At 46.4% G+C, this 21,253-nt stretch overlaps 1 protein-coding gene across 1 annotated transcript; it reads right to left on the bottom strand.

The window, feature by feature from the left end:
* Positions 1–16: 16 nt before the first annotated feature.
* On the bottom strand, positions 17–18,681 carry INKA2 (inka box actin regulator 2). Its single transcript, XM_051993027.1, has 2 exons — positions 18,326–18,681; positions 17–1,326 (listed from the first exon to the last, which is right to left on the bottom strand). The coding sequence occupies exons 1-2, from the start codon at positions 18,374–18,376 to the stop codon at positions 457–459; spliced, it is 921 nt and encodes a 306-aa protein (XP_051848987.1). The 5' UTR covers positions 18,377–18,681; the 3' UTR covers positions 17–456.
* Positions 18,682–21,253: the final 2,572 nt, after the last annotated feature.

The raw sequence follows: 21,253 nt of genomic DNA, 5'->3' as shown, positions 1-21,253 counted from the left end.
GACACAGTTGCAGAAATGGGGGCCTGAAGATAAAATGTCTTTATTGGGGGGGTCTCAGGGGTTCTCACTTTCCTGGTCTGGATGTAGGGCTGGACACACACCCACCTTCCTCGGAGCCTCCGAAGCCCCTGCCAGGGCACCGATGTCGATGGCGGGGGATTCCCCAAAGGCGTCCTCGGGTCGTCTCTCCCCCCCCCCCCCAAACACACGCACACATTCACACCGTGTTCCCGAGTCCGTCCCAAGCTAGCAAGGTTTCCTGGTCCGGAGACCGCGTCTCTGTCAGGGCGAGCCGGCCGGCAGTCTCAGCCTCCTGGGATGACAGGGCCTAGTTCTGCCCAGCCCCCTCCCCTGCTTTTTGGGGAAACATTTAAAGGAAGGCGTTCAGGGCTGGGGCCGATGGGATCTCGACCTGACCCGGCCCAGCCTGGCCTCCGCCATGGCAAGTGCCGGGGCTCAGACCCACACAGCTGTGTTGATGTCAAAGCCAGAGGCCGGGGGCTCCAGGGCCTTGGGGCAGCTTGAAGAAGGCTTCTCTCCCTGCCCGTTGCCCCCACTGCTGGGGAAGGGGAAGTAGCCGGCTCCCTTGAAGTGGCCCCGTTTCTTGACTTTCTTGGAGCGTCCGGCTGGGGGCTCGGGGGCCGTTGGGGTCATCCAGCCCGGCTTCTCCTTGAGCAGCCGGTCTCTGTCCGGCCGAACGCTGCGCAAGAATTTCCTGAAGATGTTGGCGGTCAGGGTGAACCTCCGGCCCAGATCCCGCTGCCTGCTTCCGGCCTCTGGCCCCCCGGCTCCCCCGCCCCCGTCGCCTTTCTCCCCGCCCTTCTTATCGAGTTCCGGTAAGTCCAGCCAGTTGCCCACCAGGTCGGCGAAGACGTTGTCCCCCAAGACCAGCGGCTGCCGGTTGCGGCCTCGAGACATCAGGGTGGAGGTCCAGTCGTCGGGCTCAGCCCGCTCTGTCCTCGGCTGCAGGAAGCCTGGGCTCTCCGACTCCCAAGTCCTGGCAGGAGGGGCTGGGCCGGCCCCGTGGGCGCTTCTGCAGGAGGAGAGCTTGGTGCTGCCGAGGGGGAGCGGGCTGGGGGGAGAGCCGGCCCTGGGCCTGGCCGAGCCCCTGCTGCCTGCCCACCTGGGGGGCTCAGGCTGAGTCCTGGGGCCCTGCAGGAAGCCGGGGGCGGGGCCCATTGCAGACAGAGGAGTTGGTCCGTCGCCCCCCGAGATCTCTAGCTGCTCCAGAGCCGTCTGTACCTGTAGGAGCTTCAGTTCTTGCAGGGCCCCCATCATGGAGTTCATCTGGTCATGGAGCCCATCCCCTACCTCTTTCATGGATACCTAGGAAGGAAGGAGACAGAGAAGACTCAAGTGGGAGGAAATGATGGGAAGCTCACTACCATGGCTAAGCATGGTCCTGAATCAAAAGCCCTTCCTCCTTCGCCTTGCTTGGAGGGGGGAGAATTTCCACCTTGAAATGGCTGCTTGGAGAAAGCCTGAGTTATATACCCAAGTGTCTCTGATCTAATCCTTCTCTCTTCCTTCAGTACAGCTTCTCTCTTTTTTTAATGATAATATGAGTTTTTCTTCTTTATTTTTTATTAAAGCTTTTTAGTTTTGAAACATATGTATGGACCTTTATGGAATCTTGTGTTCCAATCCTCCCCCTTTCTCCACCCCCTTCCCCAGATGGCAAGTAGTCTAATATATGTTAAACATGGTAGAAATATAAGTTAAATCCCTTATACAATTATCTCACACAGCTTCTCTTTTCTTCGCCTAAGAGTGTCCCTGATCCAAGATGGCAGCAGGACACAGTGGAAAGAATAGTGTGCTTGGGAGCACAAGAACCTGGGAGCACAAGAACCTGGGAGCACATTCTGTAAAATGGGAGTCTGGGGTGTGTTGTAGTAAAAGGGAGTGCTGGATTTGGGCTCAGAGGGCTGGATTCAAAAGCTACGTCTGATGTTACCGACCTGTAAAAGTGAGGGGTCACACTAGAAAGCTTCCAAGGTCCCTTCTTGCAATAAACCTACGATGCTGGGATCCCGGCTCCTGGCACAGAGCTGTATTTCATGGGATTCCCTCCATCCTTTGGGGCCTCCGGGCCCCCTCTTTTCTTACAATAACTGTGTGTTTGGCGGTAAGGGGAATGGACTCAGATTCTCACCAAAGGGGAGGGAGGCCTGCTTTCCCCAACAGTTGTCCACATCTGGCCGGAGGCAGCTGCTGAGAGGTGGTGCTGGTGATGAGGAGAAGGCCCGGGACCCTGCTAGCTTTCTGAACCCTGCCCCCCACTCTCAGCACCTGTTCTCCCTTTGGGGTGCCGGGTCCTCTTCATTCCCAGGCAGCCCTGCTCCCCCGTCTGAGGGGAGCGAAGGCCAAGTGGCGGGGGATTAGCTGTTCGTGATTCTGACTCTAGCCCCTCTACAACGGTTTGCTAATCCAAGGGCTGCCAGCTGGAAGGGGCTGCGGGCCGGGTTTGGGTGAGAGCCTGGACCGGGGAGAGGCTCTCTGATAACATCCACTGAAAATCTGCACCTCCGCCCGCTCTCGGGTCCAGGCTGCCTCAGCCCCCCAGACCCCCCCCCCGGGCCCTGCTCAGGTTACTGACACCGGACCCTGCAGAGACCATCTGTTCCCTAAGCCCCCCAGAGACCCCGATCATCTTACCTCCCCAGGCTGGCCTAATGCTGCTCTTCCTAAGCCCGGAGGGAGGAGGGAGGAGAACGTGGCTATCTGAGGCTCGGCAAAGCTGGATTGTGAGGTCAGCCTTCACCGGCCAGTCTGCGTCAGAGCTCCCCTGGCAACCTCTCCCCCCGCCAAGGGTCAGGCTATGAGATGAGCCAGCTCAGTGTCAGCTGAAGCTTCCTCAGACACCAGGTCTTGCGGGTGCTGCGGGCTTCTGCATCCTCCTAGAGGTGTTTGTGGGGGGGATCACCCCCCCAACCCACCTGCCCAAGACCCTCCCACTTGGGATATCTCCACTAAATACAGACTTAAGTGTGCTCCTTCCTGCTGTCACTCGGGTGGATAGTCTTGGGCAGGCAGGTAGAGGGATGATCCCCCACACAGATTCTTGTGGCAGCAGAAGGAGCAGACTTAAGTCTGTATTCAATGGGGAGGGTCGCCAACCTCCCACGGGCTCTCTCCCTACCAGACCCCAACTCTGACGACCCCTTTCCTTTGTATTTTGCTTTTATCTCCTTCTCTCTGCTGCTGAGCCTCTTCTCTCAGCAGAGAAAGGGGGATGTCACTGGGAAGGAGCTTCAGAGCCCCTCCACGGTCTCACCCTCAGTGGGTGGGATTCTCAGCTGAAGGAGACTAGCAAGGCTGCACTAGCACCCACTTCCTCGCTACCTCCTTTGCATAAAGATATCACTCTGCTTGCTTGGGCTCAGAATCAAAACCTTGCTGTTCTTGGGGACTCCTTCCTCTCCCCCACCTCCCGCCATCAATCAGATCTCAGCGGGACCTCTCCTTTAGGTCCCTTCTTTTCCATGTCATTGCCCCCAGCCAAGTTCCGGGCCCAATGACCTCTCCCATGAACTGTTGCAATAGCTTTGTTTTCCCCTTCTGTATTCTCTGGAGTTCTGTAATTCAATGTGATTTGAAATTGGGCTGAGAAAAAGTTGATTTTTATCCTTTTGAAAAAAATAGGAAATTTTTGTAAAGATCAAAAATGCCTAGAATATAGGGCAGATTTTTGATGTGAACACAGGTTTGATTTTGGCTATTTTTCTCCAAAAATTTCCCTAGTCCCCTGTCTGAGGATATTTCATATCCACAATATCCCTCAGACCCTTTTGAATTCTGAGGATCTATTTCAAGACCAGAAGGGACATGGGGTCAAATTACAGAATGTCTGACTTTGCCAGGGATTATCTGGTCATATCCTGCACACTTGTTTTGCAGAAGGAGTCACCTGTGCCTTGGTGACCTGTTCAAAGTCAGACATTTGAAGTCTCCCCCCTCCTAGTCCCTTTCATTACATCATAAAACTGAAGTGTGATGTAGAATCCTCCATGAGCCTTTTCCCTCATCTTCCAGTTTTTCCTTCTCAAAGTATCTTACATGCCACCAATGGACCAATCTTCTCCTTAATTCTATCACTCCCTTATTCTAAAATCTTCAAACAACTCTTGGATAAAATCCAGATTTCTTACTGTAGCATTCAAGATCCTTCTCTGTGTAGTTCTAACCTTTTTCTCCAGTCATATATACATCTCAAGAACGCCCTCCATATATATATATATATAAAAACAATAGTCAAACTGACCTATTTATCTTTTTTTTTTTTTAATGGCAGTAAGCTTTTCTGACTTCATCTCTTTCCTCACACTCTATCTTCCACCTAAAATGCCTTTCCCAATCTGTTATACATATTTAACTATATTGGATTATTTGCTATCTAGGTGAGGGAGGGAGGGAGAAAAATTTAGAATACAATTTTGTAAGGGTGAATCTTGAAAACTATCTTTGCATGTATTTTGAAAAATAAAAAAACTATTGTTATTTAAAAATAAAATAAAACAAAATGCCTTTCCCTCCACTGGTAATTCATAAAAATCCTGTTATTCCATTGAGTTTGAAAACCCATTTGGGGTTTTCTTGGCAAAGTACTGGAGTGTTCATCATTTCCTTCCCCATATCATTTTACAAGTGAGGAAACTGAGGTAAAAAAGGTTAATAAATAGTAAATAGAATCAAACAGATAGCAAGCATTTGAGAATTTGAAATCAAGTCTTCCAGATCCAACCCCTTATGCATTGTGTCAATGAACTGCCTTCCTTTCCTTCACATGTCCAATCAAATACCACCTTCTTCCTAGATAGAATGAAAGGGCTCTGAGACCGCCTAATCTAATCTCTTAAACAAGTGAAATAGGTTACCCAACTATCTGAGGCTGAGACAAGACTAGAACTCAAACCTCTTGATTCTTTCCACTATATCCATTTCCCAACAGAGTCTTCCAGTTAGACATGTTTGTCTGTAATAGTGTTTGGAGGACCAAAGGCTCGCAAAGACTTGGAATTGGAAATAATCTTAGGAAACACTGACTCCAATCTCTAATTTTTTACAGATTTAAAAACTAAGACACAGTGGTTAAAAGGCTCAGGTAAATTAGAACTCAGGTTCTTGAGCTTCCAGTGCTATATTCATTTTGCTATTTCATGTAGGTATGGAGGAGGGGAGGGAGACCTGATTTACACTTAAAATTTAAGTCTTAACTCCACTACTTATTAATTGCACGACTTATTGCATATTTGATCTGCCTTATCAAAATCCCTTTGGAAGCAGAAGTTGAGTCTCCTCCATCTTTCCATCCCTCAGGGCGCCTATCAGGGGCTTTGCTTCTCCCAGGTGCTCAGTCTGTTGACTATTACTCAGTGTAACTGGACAGATCACCGTGGCCAGGCTGTCTGGCTGGCTTTGCAGGGCTGTACAATCAGGGCCGGGCCTTGGTAAGAGACGATCTTAGGACTGATGTGTCTGGGCAGTTGGCTGTCTAAGTCCTGTGCGGAACATCCTCGGCCGGCTTTGCCAAGTCATGGAGCCGACCTTGGGTGCTTGACTGCATCAGGTTTTACTAAGCTGGAAAGGCTTCAAATAATAGCTATTGATGTCTGTGAGCGGGTAGCTGAGTTCAGAAAGGCTCGTCCCCAGAGAGCTGGCCAGCAAGTGATGAATTTCTCAGCTGTGACAACTCTTGTAGTTCATTATAGGACATGGGGGGAGGGGAGGAGAGCTGTGATCATTGTTGGACAAAGGTGAAATAATACCTCTTTTGAAATACTGAAGTATTGAAATGACCAAGAATAGGGCAAGCCACTGAACAAAGGCCCCATTTAAGTATTTTTGTTATTTAGTCAGTTTTTTTTTTTTTAGTTGTGTCTGACCGTTCATGGGGTTTTCTTGGCAAAGATACTTAAGTTGTTTGTCATTCCCTTCTTCTGTTCCTTTTACAGATGAGAAATTGAGGCAAACAGGGTAAGTGACTTGTCTAGTCACAGAGCTTGGAAGTATCTGAGGATGGATTTGCCCCCTGCCTTTCCTGATTCCAGTGCTGGCACTCTATCTACTGCACTATCTAGCTGCCTCCATTCAAGTATGCATGGCACTAAATTCTTTCTTTCTTTCTGTCTTTCTGTCTTTCTTTCTTTCTTTCTTTCTTTCTTTCTTTCTTTCTTTCTTTCTTTCTTTCTTTCTTTCTTTCTTTCTTTCTTTCTTTCTTTCTTTCTTTCTTTCTTTCTCTCTCTCTTTTTATTTAGGACTGAGCTGGAACTAGGAGTTAGGTAAGCAGTGGTCCAGGCTACAATAAGTCAGAGTGGAAGATACACTTTAAAAAATTTTTTTTGGACTTTGGTTTCATTGGTATAGAGGAATCCTGTTTGCTAACATAGATGGAACTTTGTGTAACTTTATAGTTTTAGAGAGTTGCCTAGAACATTAAAATCAAATTACTGACCCAGGATCACATGGCCTTTTCAAAAATAATACTTTTTGTAAATGCATATAATTAAATATCGAAAATTCTCTTCTCTGTGGCCTACAAATATATATATATATATATATATATATATATAATATATATATATATATATATATATATATATATATACATACACATATGTGTGTAAAGTTGCTTGCATTTTGATGAATTTTCAAAGCCTTGAGGGGAAGGGACAGGGTCAGCAAGGTAGCATTTTTCAAACCTTGCTTAGGGCACATAAATGTTCTGTCCTGGCCAGCATCCAGGAGAGTACATTTTCTGTGAAGTCTAGTGCTTCTTGTGCGTGAGGGACTTGAGGCTGCATTGATAAGAATTTACCAGTTCTGAAACCCTTTTTGGAATCATGGAACCCCTTTGGCAGTGTGATGAAGTCTATGGACTCTTCTCAGAATAACAATTTTAAATAATTAACAGAAATGCTACATTTTATTTAGAAGTTAGTGAATCTAAAGAGGCAAACTTTCTTATCTACACCTCCTAAAATCAATATATAGACCCAGGTCAAAAAAAAAATGCAGCACAGGACTTAAAGTCAGGTGAAATCAGGGTGACTTCTGACTTTTCTGAGCCCCAGATTCCTTATCTATAAAATGGAGGTGCAAAAACTCAGAGAAGCTAAAATAATGAGATAATGTTTGTCAATTCCATTTGGGCTCAGAGAATAGAGTAGGGAAAAGGAAGCAGCTTGATTAGGGGCCCCCAGGACAACAGGAACCCTAACTCCCAGTATAGTATCCTGTGTCACCAAACTCCAGCTCTGCCACTGATTGAATATTTGCAGTGGGAAAGGAGAAAGCAGCTGTTTGCAATGGGGTGAGTTTGGCAGGAGGAAGCCTGAGTGATGGGAAACAGGAAGGTCCTGGGGAGGGGGAGGAGGAGAAGAAGGAGAGGGAGAAGGGAGGAGGAAAAGGAGGGGGAGGAGAAAAGAGTATCAACTGCTAGAGCTGGAGCCCAACACAGAGAAAAGCTAATAGGGTCACCCTTCCCAAGCCCAAAGGGAATGATGTCACCCAAACAAGAATGGAGCCAGCAGGTGGGTTGTGTCCCTCCTCCTCTGCTGGACTGGGGAGCAGGAAGAGAGAAAGGGGGCAGCCTGGTCAAAGGGAGAGAATCCTGGCTAGAATTTGGGGCAACTAAATCTTAGGGTCCTATCCTTCCTTCTACTCTGGGTCTCGATTTCTCTCTTTCTGAAATAAAGAATCATTCCTTCGGTTATGGAAGGTTGTAGACAGCTGTTGTAGGAGACTGAGTTCCTGGTCCATTGTCTCTTTCCAACCATTCCTTTGTTTTCACAGCTTCACTTCCCTACCTTCCATCCCCATTTCCCACCTTCCAGTTCAGTTATCATAATGTTTTTAGATATAATAGATATTAAATATTATATAGAGTGTGAATATATTACATATAATTAATATAGATATCAAATATAAGTAAAATAAAATAAACTAAACAACTGAACAGTGTTATTTATGCTGAGTTTAGGCACTCACCTGGGTTCAAATCCTTCCTTTATAATTTACTAGCTATTTGACCCCAGGCAAATCCCTTTACTTTGATTTTCCTGGCAACAAAATGGAGGCAATAATAACAGTGAGTAATATGCAAGTGAAGTTTAGGCTGTATATCAAAGTCCTCTGACTTCTGATATACTATTGAGGCAGTCTGGTGGCTCAGTGGATGGAGGGTTGGACTTTAAGTGAGAAAAATATAAATTCAAATCCAGCTTTTGACTTGGTAACCCCTGTATGACTTAACCTCTGTATTCTTTAATGTCCTCCCAGGGGCATTGTGAGGATCAAATGAGAAAAACTGCAAATATACAAATAGAATAGCTAGCTATGCAAATGCTTATCCTTTCCACTGCTCAACTCTGACTCCCAACATGAATGTTTACATGTTAGTTAGTATTAATGTTTTGGCTTTGTGTAAAGAAGAACCCTGGGCTTGGAGTCTGAAAACACTTTTCTTTTCCTTCCTTCCTTCCTTCCTTCCTTCCTTCCTTCCTTCCTTCCTTCCTTCCTTCCTTCCTTCCTTCCTTCCTTCCTTCCTTCTTTCTTTCTTTCTTTCTTTTTTTCTCTCTCTTTCTTTCTTTCTTTCTTCCTTCCTTCCTTCCTTCCTTCCTTCCTTCCTTCCTTCCTTCCTTCCTTCTTCCTTCCTTTCTTCTTTCTTTCTTTCTTTCTTTCTTTCTTTCTTTCTTTCTTTCTTTCTTTCTTCCTTCCTTCCTTCCTTCCTTTCTTTCTTTCTTTCTTCCTTCCTTTCTTCCTTCCTTTCTTCTTTTCTTCTTTCCTTCCTTTCTTCTTTCCTTCCTTCCTTCCTTCCTTCCTTCCTTCCTTCCTTCCTTCCTTCCTTCCTTCCTTTCTTCCTCCCTCCCTCCCTCCCTTCTTCCTTCCTTCCTTCCTTCCTTCCTTCCTTCCTTCCTTCCTTCCTTCCTTTCTTTCTTTTTCTTTCTTTCTTTCTTTCTTTCTTCTTTCTTTCTTTCTTTCTTTCTTTCTTTTTCTTTCTTTCTTCTTTCTTTCTTTTTTTCTCTCTCTCTTTCTTTCTTTCTTCCTCTCTCTCTTTCTCTCTCTCTCTCTTTCTTTTTCCATGATTATTTTATTTTTAATAATAGCTTTTTATTTTCAAAATATATGTAAAAATAACTTTCAACATGCACCTTTGCAAAACCTTGTGAGGAAATGGTTCCTTAATCTGTATATAATAACATGTCATCCCCAGACAATTCACTAGCTATGTGACCTTGAGATTATCCACACCCCCTAAAATCAATATGTGGACCTGAGGTCATAAGAATGCAGAACAGGACTTAAGGGCAGATGAAATCTGGGTTTGAATTTTGCTTTTGACCTTTCAGAGCCCCAGATTCCTTATCTATAAAATTGGGGAAGCTAAAATCATGAGATAATGTTTGTCAATTCTATTTGGGCTCAGGGAATAGAGAAAGGAAAACTTCTGCCTCAGTTTCCTTATCTGGAAAATGAAAGACATTTTTTTCAAGCCACTCTAGTCTTTTATCAAGAAAGCCCTAAAATGGGGTCAGAAATGACTAAAAATGGACCCACTACCATTAAGTTCCTTCACTTCTATGAAAGGAGGTAATCCAGAGAAAAGAGCAGTCTACTTAAGTGAAAGGGGCTGTCAGGTAAGAAAGGCAAGGATGAAGCCTCTTTAGACACTTGAGCCCCATATTTAGTCCATTCCCAAAGCCTTCTCTGTTCTAGGCTAATTCATTGACAGAGTGGAGGGGATTGCCTGTCAGGATCCTGTTGGGAAGATGTCCTACATAGGGCATCTTTACGGGACTGGATTTCCTCTTCCTGAATCCATGGGGACCAGGATGAGCTTGACCCATTGCAGAGACATCTCTCCCCCTCAAAGCCAGGGAGGCCATTCATTGTGATTGATAAGAGCAACGGATTGGGATCCAGGCCTGTGTCTAAACCCTGGCCAATGTGCACTTCCTACCTGTGTGATCTTTGTGCAAGTCACATGAAGGATGAGACGTTCTCCTTCTCACTGGAAGTCTGATCCTGTCGCTCTGAGAATTGCATAGCAGGGGACGTGGTGTGTGTGTGGGCAAGGTACCTTCTGTTGCCTCCCCGGCTCCTTTTTCCTTGGCCCCTCTGACGGATTCTCACAGCTGTGCCCTCGGTCCCTCCGTCTCACGCCCTCTGCTCGAGCAGCCAGATTCCCTGCTCGCAGGCCCCAGCTCTGCCTATGGGCTTGGCAGGCTTCCCTGCCTCCCTCCCACCCCCACCCTCTGCCAGGAGGCTCACAAGGTCCTCACACAATCCCTTCACCACCTCTTTCCATGGCTCCCTTTCCCTCCATCCCCTCCCAGAGGCATCGGCTGAGACTCAGGGCAGGAAATGGGAATGGTCCCCCAGTGCCAAGCATTTTATTCCAGGCCCTGTGAATAGCGACCTTCATGGCCCCCTCCTTGCTCTTGGCTGGAGCTGCTGGATCTCCCCACAGGAAGCTACAGGGCCTAGTGGCCAGCAGGGAGGCAGCCTGAGCCAAGAGCCACAGGAGGGAAGGAGGTGGGAGGATGAGGAGGAAACAAGAGGAGAGGGGGCTCGTAAAAAGGAAGAGACTAATTCTCCCATAGAAGCATCCCTTTATGGGATAATGCTTTGGCAAAAGACAGATGGACAGACCTAATTTACTCCATCCCACCCCCATCTCCATTACAGCTTCCTTCTCTAACATACTTCTGGCCTTTCTTCTCCCTATTCTCATTCTCCCCATAGGTTCTCTCATCAAACTCAGCTGTCAGTGAATGTTTATTTAGCCTTATCACGGAACCAAGAAAGCTTGCCTAAGTCCCTGACCCCTAGGCCCCTCCATGCTAGTTGGAGAAGGAAGGCAGAGACCTGCTAAGCTGAAAGCAAATAGCACCCAGCCTCCCTGGAGGAATAGTCCTGAGCTGGTTCAGGATATACTCTTTTCTAGCTTGAACCTCTCATTCTCTAGATGTCCACTATATCCTCAGGGCTTACTGTGCTCTTCTTCTTGCTTCTCCCTAGATCTGGGGTCAACAACTTGTGGTTTGAGAACTACAGAGGGCTCTTTGAGAAAACTTTCATAAATGGGGAGCCTTATAGCTGAAAAGGCAGTAGGGTGTAGTGGCGATCTAGCTGGATTCCTGGCCGGAGGATATGTGGGCCGATTCTATCATCCTAGTAAGTCACTTAACCTCTGAGAATCAGTTTCCTCATTCGGGTAAAAATAAGGATAAAAATATACACAAAAAATACATATATGTGCATATTTACTAAACTTAAGGTTTCATAGGTGTAAAGAAATCCCTATGGGCAAGGAACTTCCTCTACCAAAGCAGATTAGAAACTTCTCTGAAAGTTAAAGAGTTAGAAAGAGACCTTCCCAGTTAGAAAGTTATTTGACCAAAGTCTCATAGTAAGCCAGATCTTCCTTCAAAAACTTGTATTCTAGGGGCAGGTGACACAGGGGATGGAGCACTAGCACTGGAGTCAGGAGAATCTGCATTCAAATCTGGTCTCAGGTATTTGCTAGATGTATGACTCTACCTCAATCAATCTCAATTACTTCCCCCCCTTCCCCAATAAAAGAGTCTAAAAAAAGCTGTATCTTACTTAATATGATATTTTTTAAAAGCTGCTTTTTCCTAAAAGATTACTGCCCTCTGAGCAGACAGTGGAGGTATAGTAAAAAGATTAATAGTTTTAGAGACAGAGGTCCTGGGTTGGAATTACTTTTTTTGTGAGTCTTTGGATAAGTCACTTCAGGAAAAAAAATCTAGAAGATTTTCCTAGGGTCTTAATTTCCATATCTATAAAGAGATGAAGTTGTGAATTGATCCAAACAACCTGGAATTATGGCCAAAAAGTTATAAAACTGTGTACCTTTGATCTAGCAATAATCACTTAAGTCTGTCTCCCAAGTGATCAGGGAAAAAGGAAAAGGACCTATTATTTTCTAAAATATTTATAGCAGCTTTCTTTGTGGTGGCAAAGAACTGGGATCTAAAAGGTTGCCCATCAATTGGGGAATGACTAAACAAGTTGAAATATATTATTGTGATGGAACATTATTGTGCTATAAGAAATGATGAGCATAATGGTTGTAGAAAAACCTAGAAAGAGTTATATAAATTGATAGAGTGGAGTGCGCAGAACCAAGAGAACACTGTATATAGTAAGAATGATATTGTTTGGAGAAAAATTATGAAGAACTCAATATTATCAACATTCAAACTAACTACAAAATATATGAGAGAGGATACTACATACCTCCTGAGGGAGAATTGTCAAATAAAACTGTATATAGTACATATATATATATTTGCAAATTTGTGTCAAATGATGGCTTTCTCTAGAGCAGGGTGGGGAGGGAGGGAAGGAGACAGTTCAGAATTTAAAATGTAATAAAAAAATTTTAAAAATGGAATTGATGTAGCTTATCAGGTAAGATCTTTCCAGTTCTAAATCTATCCTCTTTTCCCACTTGGCAGAAGCTTCTGGCCTTGTGGACATTTGGAACTGAAGAATTCCATTAAGGAAATATTGCTAGAGAGGAAGAATGTCCCACATCACGAATGTCTTCTTTCCCCTCTAGCTATTTCCTTCTTGTGCCTCTATTTACCTCTTATGGATCAAGAATCACCCTATCCATCCCAAATCACCTCTTTTTCAGGGAAATATCCTTCTCCTTCCTCACCAGCACAGATATGTCAGGAAATGTTTTCCTTCAAAAACTAGCTCAAAATCTCCCTCCCAAGTCTCCCTGGTACTCATGCTCAGGAGGCAGTATGATGGTGTGCCCTCAAATTACTCTTCTACTCTTCCTTCTCTTCTTCCTCCTCCTCCTTTTCCTTCTTCTCTTCTTCTTCCTCCTCTTCCTTCCTCTCTTCTTCCTCCTCCTCTCTATTTCTATTCCTTTCTCCTCCCCCCTTTCTCTCCTTTTCTATTTCTGTCTCTGTCTCTCTCATTAGTGTGTTTTACCATTAGATAGGAAGTTTCCCTTGGGAGTTTTGTTCAGGGATTGGGACTTGAAGTCTATTCATAAACTCTTTGTAGAGTTCAGGGAGTAAGCAGGCCACATGTTTCCTATGGTGTCATTTTAGTCCTGTCCCCCCAGGGTCCTGATGAAAAAATGTTTCTGCTGCTGCTTCTACCATGGGGCCCATTTGAACTTCTTCCCTGAAACTCAGTCCCTGTATCCATGTATACCCCATGGGCAAGGAGGTACAGACAGACACAGCACTGGGGAAAGTCTTCCAGGTCACTCCTATGACTAAGCCAGGATACTTCCTTGCAGCTCTCTCTCTCCCCTGCCTTGGGCCACCACACAGTCATGTCCCAGACTCCCCAGCTGACCTCACTTGTGAGGAAATGCATTCTTCCATGACAGTGTATATTTCCAGTTGTGATGGATGACTGGAGTAGAGGGATGGGAAATTCTACAACTTTAACCTTCAGGAGCAAATGTTTCTTGATAGCTCACTTAATTCTAAATGATCTCTGCTGAAAGCATGGTGGGCTCGAAAAGGTTATGGAAATGCACTGGACCTGGAGTTAGAAGATTTGGATTCAAATCCCAGCTCTAATTATTAATAACAAGTATAATTATGGGGAAATTAATTTCCCTCTCTGTAATTCAATTCCTTAATTGTAAAATGGGGATAAATAGTACCTCTTAGAGGATAGGAAGGTGTAGATGGGTTGGAATTGACCCCATTGGGATGAGAACCCACATTGATGGAAAATGACCAGTTAAATCAGGGGTATCAAACAGTACATAAGGATCCCCTTGGTGCAATGAGGTGAATAAAGTGTCAGGTTTGGAGTTAAAAATACCTGAGTTCAAATCTAGCCTCAGACATTTACTAGTTGTGGAGCTAGGTAAGTCACTTAACCTTGTTTGCCTTAATTCCCTCATCTGTAAAGAGCTAGAAAAGGAAATGGCAAACTCCCTCTAGGATCTTTACTAAGAAAACATTAAATAGGGTCAGGAAAAGGACATGGGTGAAATGATGGAAAAGGATCTCTGTGGGCTGCATATTGACTACCTATTAACCTTATCTGTTTTATTATATTTGTATTTATTTCATTGAATATTTCCTAATTGCATTTTAATCTGGTTTGGGTCATACTCCAGAGTGTTTTTGGCCCCCAGCAGTACATCTGACACCACTGAGTCATCAAAGTAAAACAAATGCACTTACCTACCTCCCTGGAATGTTGTAAGGAGTAGCACTGATCCACTGAAAAGATCCACAGAAGCATGAGCTCATCGGTATATAGCTTTAGAACTGAAAATTTACAGACCAACTCCCTTATTTTCCAGATGGGAATACTTTGTGACTTGCCCAGAGTATAAGGGCATAGAAACTGGATTCAAATACAAGTCTTTTGACTTTAATCTACCGATTGCTAGATGAAGGGCTGTTTCCTCTAAGATCCTGGACTGCGCTTTGTACCTCTGGTTTGTACTTAGATGTTATGCATTCTAGCTATCTCTGTTCTCTTCCTGGAATGTAAACGAGGGGGGGAAGGGTCTGTGTCATATTTCGACTTTGAATCATCCCCAAAGCCTAAGCCTAGTGATCTTTAATAGGTTACCGAATTTGGTGAATGAATTAATGAATGTACTAATGAATGAATGAAAAGTTAGCCACAGGGATGGATGAGATCGGAAGTAGTGCAGATAATTTAAACAACAGATAATTACCGAAGCCATTTCTGGATGGCTGTAGAAGGCACAAGACATTTATTTCCTCTTGTAAAGGGAAGGAATTGCTTTCCCTGCACACGCTAAGGATGGACCCCAGTGGCCCTCAGTGGCAAGAAGGATGGGGAAAGGGAGGAGGGAAGCCCATTTGCTATGCGACATCCATAGAGCAGATAAATGAGAATTGACTGTATTCACTTCCTCTGGCTGCCTCTCAGCTTGGTGTAGGACCAAGCAAAACACCTGCCCAGACCAGTCACTGGGAGCCAAGAGCCGCCTCTGGCTCCCGTCCCAACTGCCTTAGCCTGAGAAAGATGAAGCCAGAGGAATTACCTCCTCTGCGGCCCCCACCTGCCATGTGGGGGAATGGTCACTCAGAGTCCGGAGCTGGCCGGAGGGTCAGGCTTGGGAGAGTCAGGAGGGAGCAGAAAACTCCCGACTCTCTCTGCTCAGCCAAGGAAAGAGCTGCCCTTTGGGAGCCTGAGAAGGCTGGCCTTGAGAAGGGGATGGAGGGTAGGGAGGTGAGAAGGTGAGGCAGGGAGAGTTCCTCTCCTGTCTGAGCATCAGTCTGGGCCCTGGGCCAGGGGTTGGCTTCCTCTCCAAAACAGTCAAAGACTGAAACACTGCAGACAAAGCTAATGAGGGAGCTGGGTGACTCTGGTGCTTCCTTCTCCCTGTCTTCCCCGTGCCCCATCCTTTCCCTCTTTCTTCCCCTCCTCCCTCTTTGGCCTCGAGATCCTGATGGGGGTGTCGATTGAGGGAATGTATTCAGATCTGGAGCTGGGGTGCTAGTTCCTGTTTGCTTTCTTTATTCCTCTGGCATCTTCCACACACATCCCCCCCCCCCCAATCTCCGCTCCCCCACCCCCAGTTGTTGTGTAAAATGCAAATCAGAGGATTATTAAAATTCCAGCCTGTGCCAGAAACACCCACCCTTCCATTAACTCAGAACATGGGGTGCGGTGGAGGGGGCCCTGTCCCCCCACTCTGAGCACAAAGGAAGCCACACTGGATTGGATCCTGAGTCTAGGCTTTTCTCTCGAGCCCTGGTCCACGATGAGGGGGTATTCTCGGCAATGACTGTGACCTTTGAAGGACATGGAGAAACACCTAGATGGAAGTCAGAGTCCTGTGTGTTGGGATTAGGTAACCCCAACAGTCTGACAATCTCCCTAGCCCTAGATAGGGACCCGTCATTTCCTGTCTGCTGAACACCTCTGCAAAGAAAGTTGGTGTATGTGTGTCTGTGGGGGAAGTTAGGGGATGTGGAATTAGGCAAGGGGGAAACCCTTATGTCCCATTCAAAATGAAGAATTATATGTTATGGTCAGTGTCCGTCTAGGGCCCTGGCGATGAGTGTCACCACAGTTCGGGCTCTACAAAGGGGCTGAAACCAGGGTCATATGCCTGCCCTTCTCATTTCAATCTGCAGCAATCTCTTTGAACAGACAGTTGATCTACAAACCTTGGAGAGAGGAGCTGACACCTGGGACCCGATGACCTAAAAAAAATGGCGTCTTTCAAAAAAATACTTGTGATGATTCCACTGCTGCTAGGCTGTGTCCTCCACCTCCTGCCCCAGCCCAGTCCCCCCCCCACACACAGCATGGGTGTCAAATCACTTCTCTTCACCACAACTCACCCAGCACAAAGAATAATTTTGGGGGTGATTTTATTAAGGCATTGCCCAATCATTGGCAATTGCTGGATAGAAAGGCAAAACAAACAGTCATTCCATCACACTAATAGAACTAGGCTAGTCATTGGACACTCCAGCTTTCTGGTTTTTGGGTTAACATTCTGGACATTAATTTCCTCTGATCTAAAAGGGTGAGGCAGAACAATAGGGGGTTGAGATATTTTGTGTATCTCTGTCTGACTGTCTCTGTGTCTCTGTGGTTTTCTCTCTGTCTTTGTCTCTGTCTCTGCTTCTCTTTCTCTCTTTTTCCCTCTCTCTGTCTGTCTCTCTGTCTCTGTCTGTCTCTCCCTCTCCCCACCTCAGTGTCTCCCTCTCCCTTTCGCCACCACCTCTCTCTCTCTCTCTCTCTCTCTCTCTCTCTCTCTCTCTCTCTCTCTCTCTCTCTCCCTCCCTCCTTCCCCCCTCTCCCCCATAGAATGTAAGTTTCTTAAGGGCAGGGATGCTTTCAATTTTGTCTCTCTCTCGTTGCTTAATAATACACTTAGAAATCTACCTGAGTGCACACAGCAGGTACTGAAATTCTTGAGAATTAATCAGTGAAAGAAAGAAGATTCCCTACTTGCACTAAACCATCTCCAGATTGACCCTACAAAGACTGTGTGAGAATATAGAAGATTTCCTCTGAATGCTGTAGGGATTTAATTGATTTCATAGGATCACAGAATATTAGAGCTAGAAGAGACATTAAAACTGGTTTAATTGAATCCTGTTTTACAGAGGTAGAAACTGAGTCCCAGGGAAGGAAAGCGACTAAAATTACACAGGTAAAAAGAGGAAACGCTGAATTTAAACGCAGTGAAATGAACGGAAGTGAACTAGAAACCCTGTGTGATCTGGAAGGTAAACATTTGGAGTCACCGAGAAATTTGATTTCTAAGCCAAACCTTATATTTTCAACTAATTATGCAGTCTGAGCCTTCAAAAGGTTAAGTGCAGGCGGCAGGGCTCACTATCTCAGGCAGATAGATCACTTTCCCTCCTCATTTTCCCCTACAACTACCTGTCCCTAAGTAGGCTTCTTTCTCTTGCACCCCCCCCGCCCCGCCCCCTTCCCCCCATTCTCCCTCTTCCTAAAGCAGAGACCTAGCATCTGGCTCTGCCTCCGCAGCTCCTGCTCATCCTGGCAGCTCCCCTCCTCCCAATGCCCAGGCCCCATTGCCGTCATTACAGCTGCCAGCCCCCAGCCCCCCTCCGGGCTGGCAGACAAGTCCGGGCAGACAGCCGGCTGGTCCTGCCCCCGCACCGCCCCCCCCCACCCCCACCCCGCCCCAGCCTGCCAAGCTCCAGCGGAGAGAGATAGGAGCCCCAGGCGGTGCCGATTTCCCTCCCGTCCCAGAGTCCGACGGTCCTCCCGAAAGCGAGGGCCCAGCTCTGCCCAGCCCCGGCCCCGCCTCGGCTTCAAGGCCTCTCGGAGCCCTCTGGCAAGCTCTCGTTCCCTGCCCCGGCTGCCTACTCCTCGTGCTCGTGTGGCGCTCAGTCTGGGTCTCCGCGTGAGCGCGCCCGTCAGTGGGTGGGTGTGTCCGTCTGTCAGTGCGTCTGTCCGCGGCTGCGTGGGTCAGCGGCTTCAGGTGTCAGCCGCCTCGCGCCCCGCAGCCGCCTCAGTCTGCGCCCGAGCGCCCGTCAGTGGCTTCGGGCGCGTGCCCTGCCTGTGTCCGTCAGCAGCTTCTCGTGTCAGCCTTCCGCGGTCTCTTTCCGCCGGTGGCTCAGTCTTTACCCTCTCGCTAAACTCCGCGCCAAGTTTCCGCGTGGTTCCCGGTCCGCTACCTCGGACTTCCCTTTCCCAGCCTCCATTTCCCCACCTCCCCCTCCTGACACTCCGTTCTCCTTCTCCTACACGCGGGTAAGGGAGACCAGACGGCTGCAGCTCGGGACGGGGGCAGTTCCCCACCCACCACCTCCCTGCCAGTTCCTCAGCTTACCAGCTCCTGCTTGAGGCGCCGCAGATAGCTGTCCATGTCCTTGCTCTCCATCGTCACGCTGCCATCTGCCAGACACGGGACAGTTTCCCCCAGCTCCCTTCGGCTCTGGGGCTTGAGCGGGCTGGGGAGCTCACGCCTCTGCTCCAGCCGCTGTGATCCTGACGGCTGTTCCAGAGCTGCCCTGCCGGGGGTCTCCCGGCTCTTCCCTGGGACACTGACAGGAGGGCTGGGCGGGTGGGAGAGCCCGGCGCGCACGGATCAGAAGCGCCCCTTCTTTGCGCGGCTACAAGCTTTAAGGCGGCGCAGCTCCGACTCTCCGAGCTGAGCCCGGGCGGGACTCCGCGCCCCCTCCCCTCCCCTCCCCTCTCCTCCAGTCCCAGTCCCTTAGCCTCTGGTCCTCCGCGCGGGGAGGAGAAAGAAATCCAACAGCCAATAGGAGGTCAAGGGGAGATGGCGACAGCCAATAAGAAGAGCAATCTTAAGGATAGGGGGTGGGGGTGGGGAGCTGAAAGCAATAGACTAAAAGGGACGGGGAATCCGGACTAGTACAGGGATCGGGACAATTTGCTATAAGCTACAGGCGCGGAACTTTATAGTAGAGCTGGGGGGAGGGGGAGAGAGGGGGGGAGAAGGTGTAAGGGCGGGGAATGGTTTGAGACTGGCTTGAGTTATCAGACAAGCTCTCCCACCAAGTCCTAAGTCTCTTTTAGTTAATTAGCGAACATTTAGGAAGCATTTCCTACATGCCGAGCACCGTGCTAAGCCATGCAAAGAAACAGCCCCAGTCCTCAAGGAACTTATATTATGGGAGCCAACAGGTACACAGGGTATATACGAGAAAAAGACAGAGCAGATACGAGGTCACCGAGAGCGGAAGGCACAGACGGGAGAATGGGGAAGATAGGGAATAGCCTCCTGCGGGAGGTGATTCTAAAGGCGAGTTTGGAGAAAACCCAGAATTCCAAGAGGCAAAGGTGCAGTGAGACCTGCATGATGACAGAAATGTGAGAGAAAGCAACCTGTATAAAGGACAGTTAGCTTGTGCGGCAAGACCACAGGAAGGAGACTACAGGAAGGAGAATTGGGGAAAATGGGAAAGAAGGCGGGTTAGAGATACCAGGTTCTGAGGATCTTTAAATGCCTAACAGGACTTTGTATTTGGTTTTCTGAGCATTAGGGAGTCACGAACGTTTATTGAGTAGGGGTAGAACTGCCTTTTAGCCCGGTCAACTGAATAGCCGATTAGATTAAGACACTTGAAACTACTCCTGAGGAAACCACTGCAATAGTGAAGGAGGGAAGTGACGATGACTGAACTTCAATGGTTATTGTAGGAGAGAGAAGTTGTTTATGAGATGTGCATAGAAGCAACATTGTTCAATCAAATCTGACTCCTTGCGACTTCGTTTGGAGTTTTTTTTTTTTTTTTTTCTTGTTAAAGATCCTGGAGTGGTTTGCCATTTTCTTCTCCAGATCATTTTGCAGATGAGGAAACTGAGGCAAACAGAGTTAGGAGATTTACCCGGAGTCAGAGCTAGTAAAAGTCTGAGACCAGGTCTAAACTCATAAAGATGAATCTTCCTGATTTCAAACTACTCTATCCACCATATCACCTAGTTGCCTGGATAGAAGCTATAAGATTAGCCCAAAGAGTATATGTCTATATAGAGACAGAGATATAGGGACAAAAAGAGAGACACACACCCAGAGACGGAGAGACAGACAGAAACACACATATCCTAGAGACAGAGATTATAAAGAACTATGTAACAGGCACTATGCATTGGCAACACAAATTCAAAAAAAGCAAGATAGTTCCTGTCTTCAATGATCCTACATTCCAGTGGAAGGGAAAGCTGGAAAAGGGAGTAGTGGGAGTAGGGATAGAAACCTGGGTGAATGGAAAGATGGCATTCTCTCAATAGAAACAGGGAAGTTTGGAAGAAGGGTGAGTTTGGAGAGAAAGATAATTTTTACATAGGCATATTGAATTTGAGATGCTTAGTGGTATTACAGTTGGAAATATCCAGCAGTCTGGCCATAATTCAGGCCTGACTCTCAGGAGAGAGTCTAGGGCTGGATGTATAAATCAGAAGGTGTTATTTTTAATAATATTTTATTTTTGCTCAGTTACATGACAAGAAAAACTTTAGCATTCTTTTTTTTTTTAACCAGATTTTGAGTTCAAGATTTTTTTTTCCCTCTCCTCTTCTAAAGATGATAGGCAGCTTAATATATACATGTGCCATTATGTAAAAAAAATGTCCTGATTAATCAGGGATGTAAAGAAGAGACAGATCAAAAGGGAAAAGATGCAAAAAAGAATAAAGTAAGTGAAAAAACAAACAAACATGCTTCAATCTACATTTAGAGTTCATCAGTTCTTTTATCTGGATGTGGATAGCATTTTCCTCCCTGAGACCTTTGTAATTCTCTTGAATCACTATGTTGCTAAGAAGAGCTGAGTCAATTATAGTTTTGATCACCATACAATGTTGCTGATACTGTGTACAATGTTTTTCTGGTTCTGTACTTTTCACCTTGCATCAATTCATACAAGTCTTTCCAGTTTTTTTTTTCCTGAAATCTGCCTGTTTATTTCTTATTGCACATTCCATTATATTCCCATACCATAGCTTGATCAGTCATTTTGATGGGAATCCCCTCAATGCCCAATACTTTGCCATCACAAAGAAGCTACTGTAAATATTTTTGCGCACACAGGTTCTTTCCCCTTTTTATGATCTCTTTGGGATACTGATTTAGTAGTGGTATTGCTGGCTCAAAAAGTATCCCAGTTTGGTTGTCCTTTGGGCATAGCTCCATATTGCTCTCCAGAATGGTTGAATCAGTTCACAACTCCACCAACAATGCACCAATATCCCAATTTTCCCACATCCTCTCCAACATTTATCATTTTCCTTCTCT

The sequence above is a fragment of the Antechinus flavipes genome, chromosome 4 (genome assembly GCF_016432865.1).
Source record: "Antechinus flavipes isolate AdamAnt ecotype Samford, QLD, Australia chromosome 4, AdamAnt_v2, whole genome shotgun sequence".
In the NCBI taxonomy this organism is placed as follows: domain Eukaryota; kingdom Metazoa; phylum Chordata; class Mammalia; order Dasyuromorphia; family Dasyuridae; genus Antechinus; species Antechinus flavipes.
Note: the sequence above shows the minus strand (reverse complement) of the source record. Positions and strands in the feature narration are given on the sequence as shown.

Coding starts and splice junctions, on each gene's coding strand:
- INKA2 (XM_051993027.1), bottom strand. CDS start 18,376: ATGGAGAGCAAGGACATGGACAGCTATCTGCGGCGCCTCAAGCAGGAG. Junction 1,327..18,325: donor GGCGCCTCAAGCAGGAGCTG/GTAAGCTGAGGA, acceptor CTTCCTTCCTAG/GTATCCATGAAAGAGGTAGG.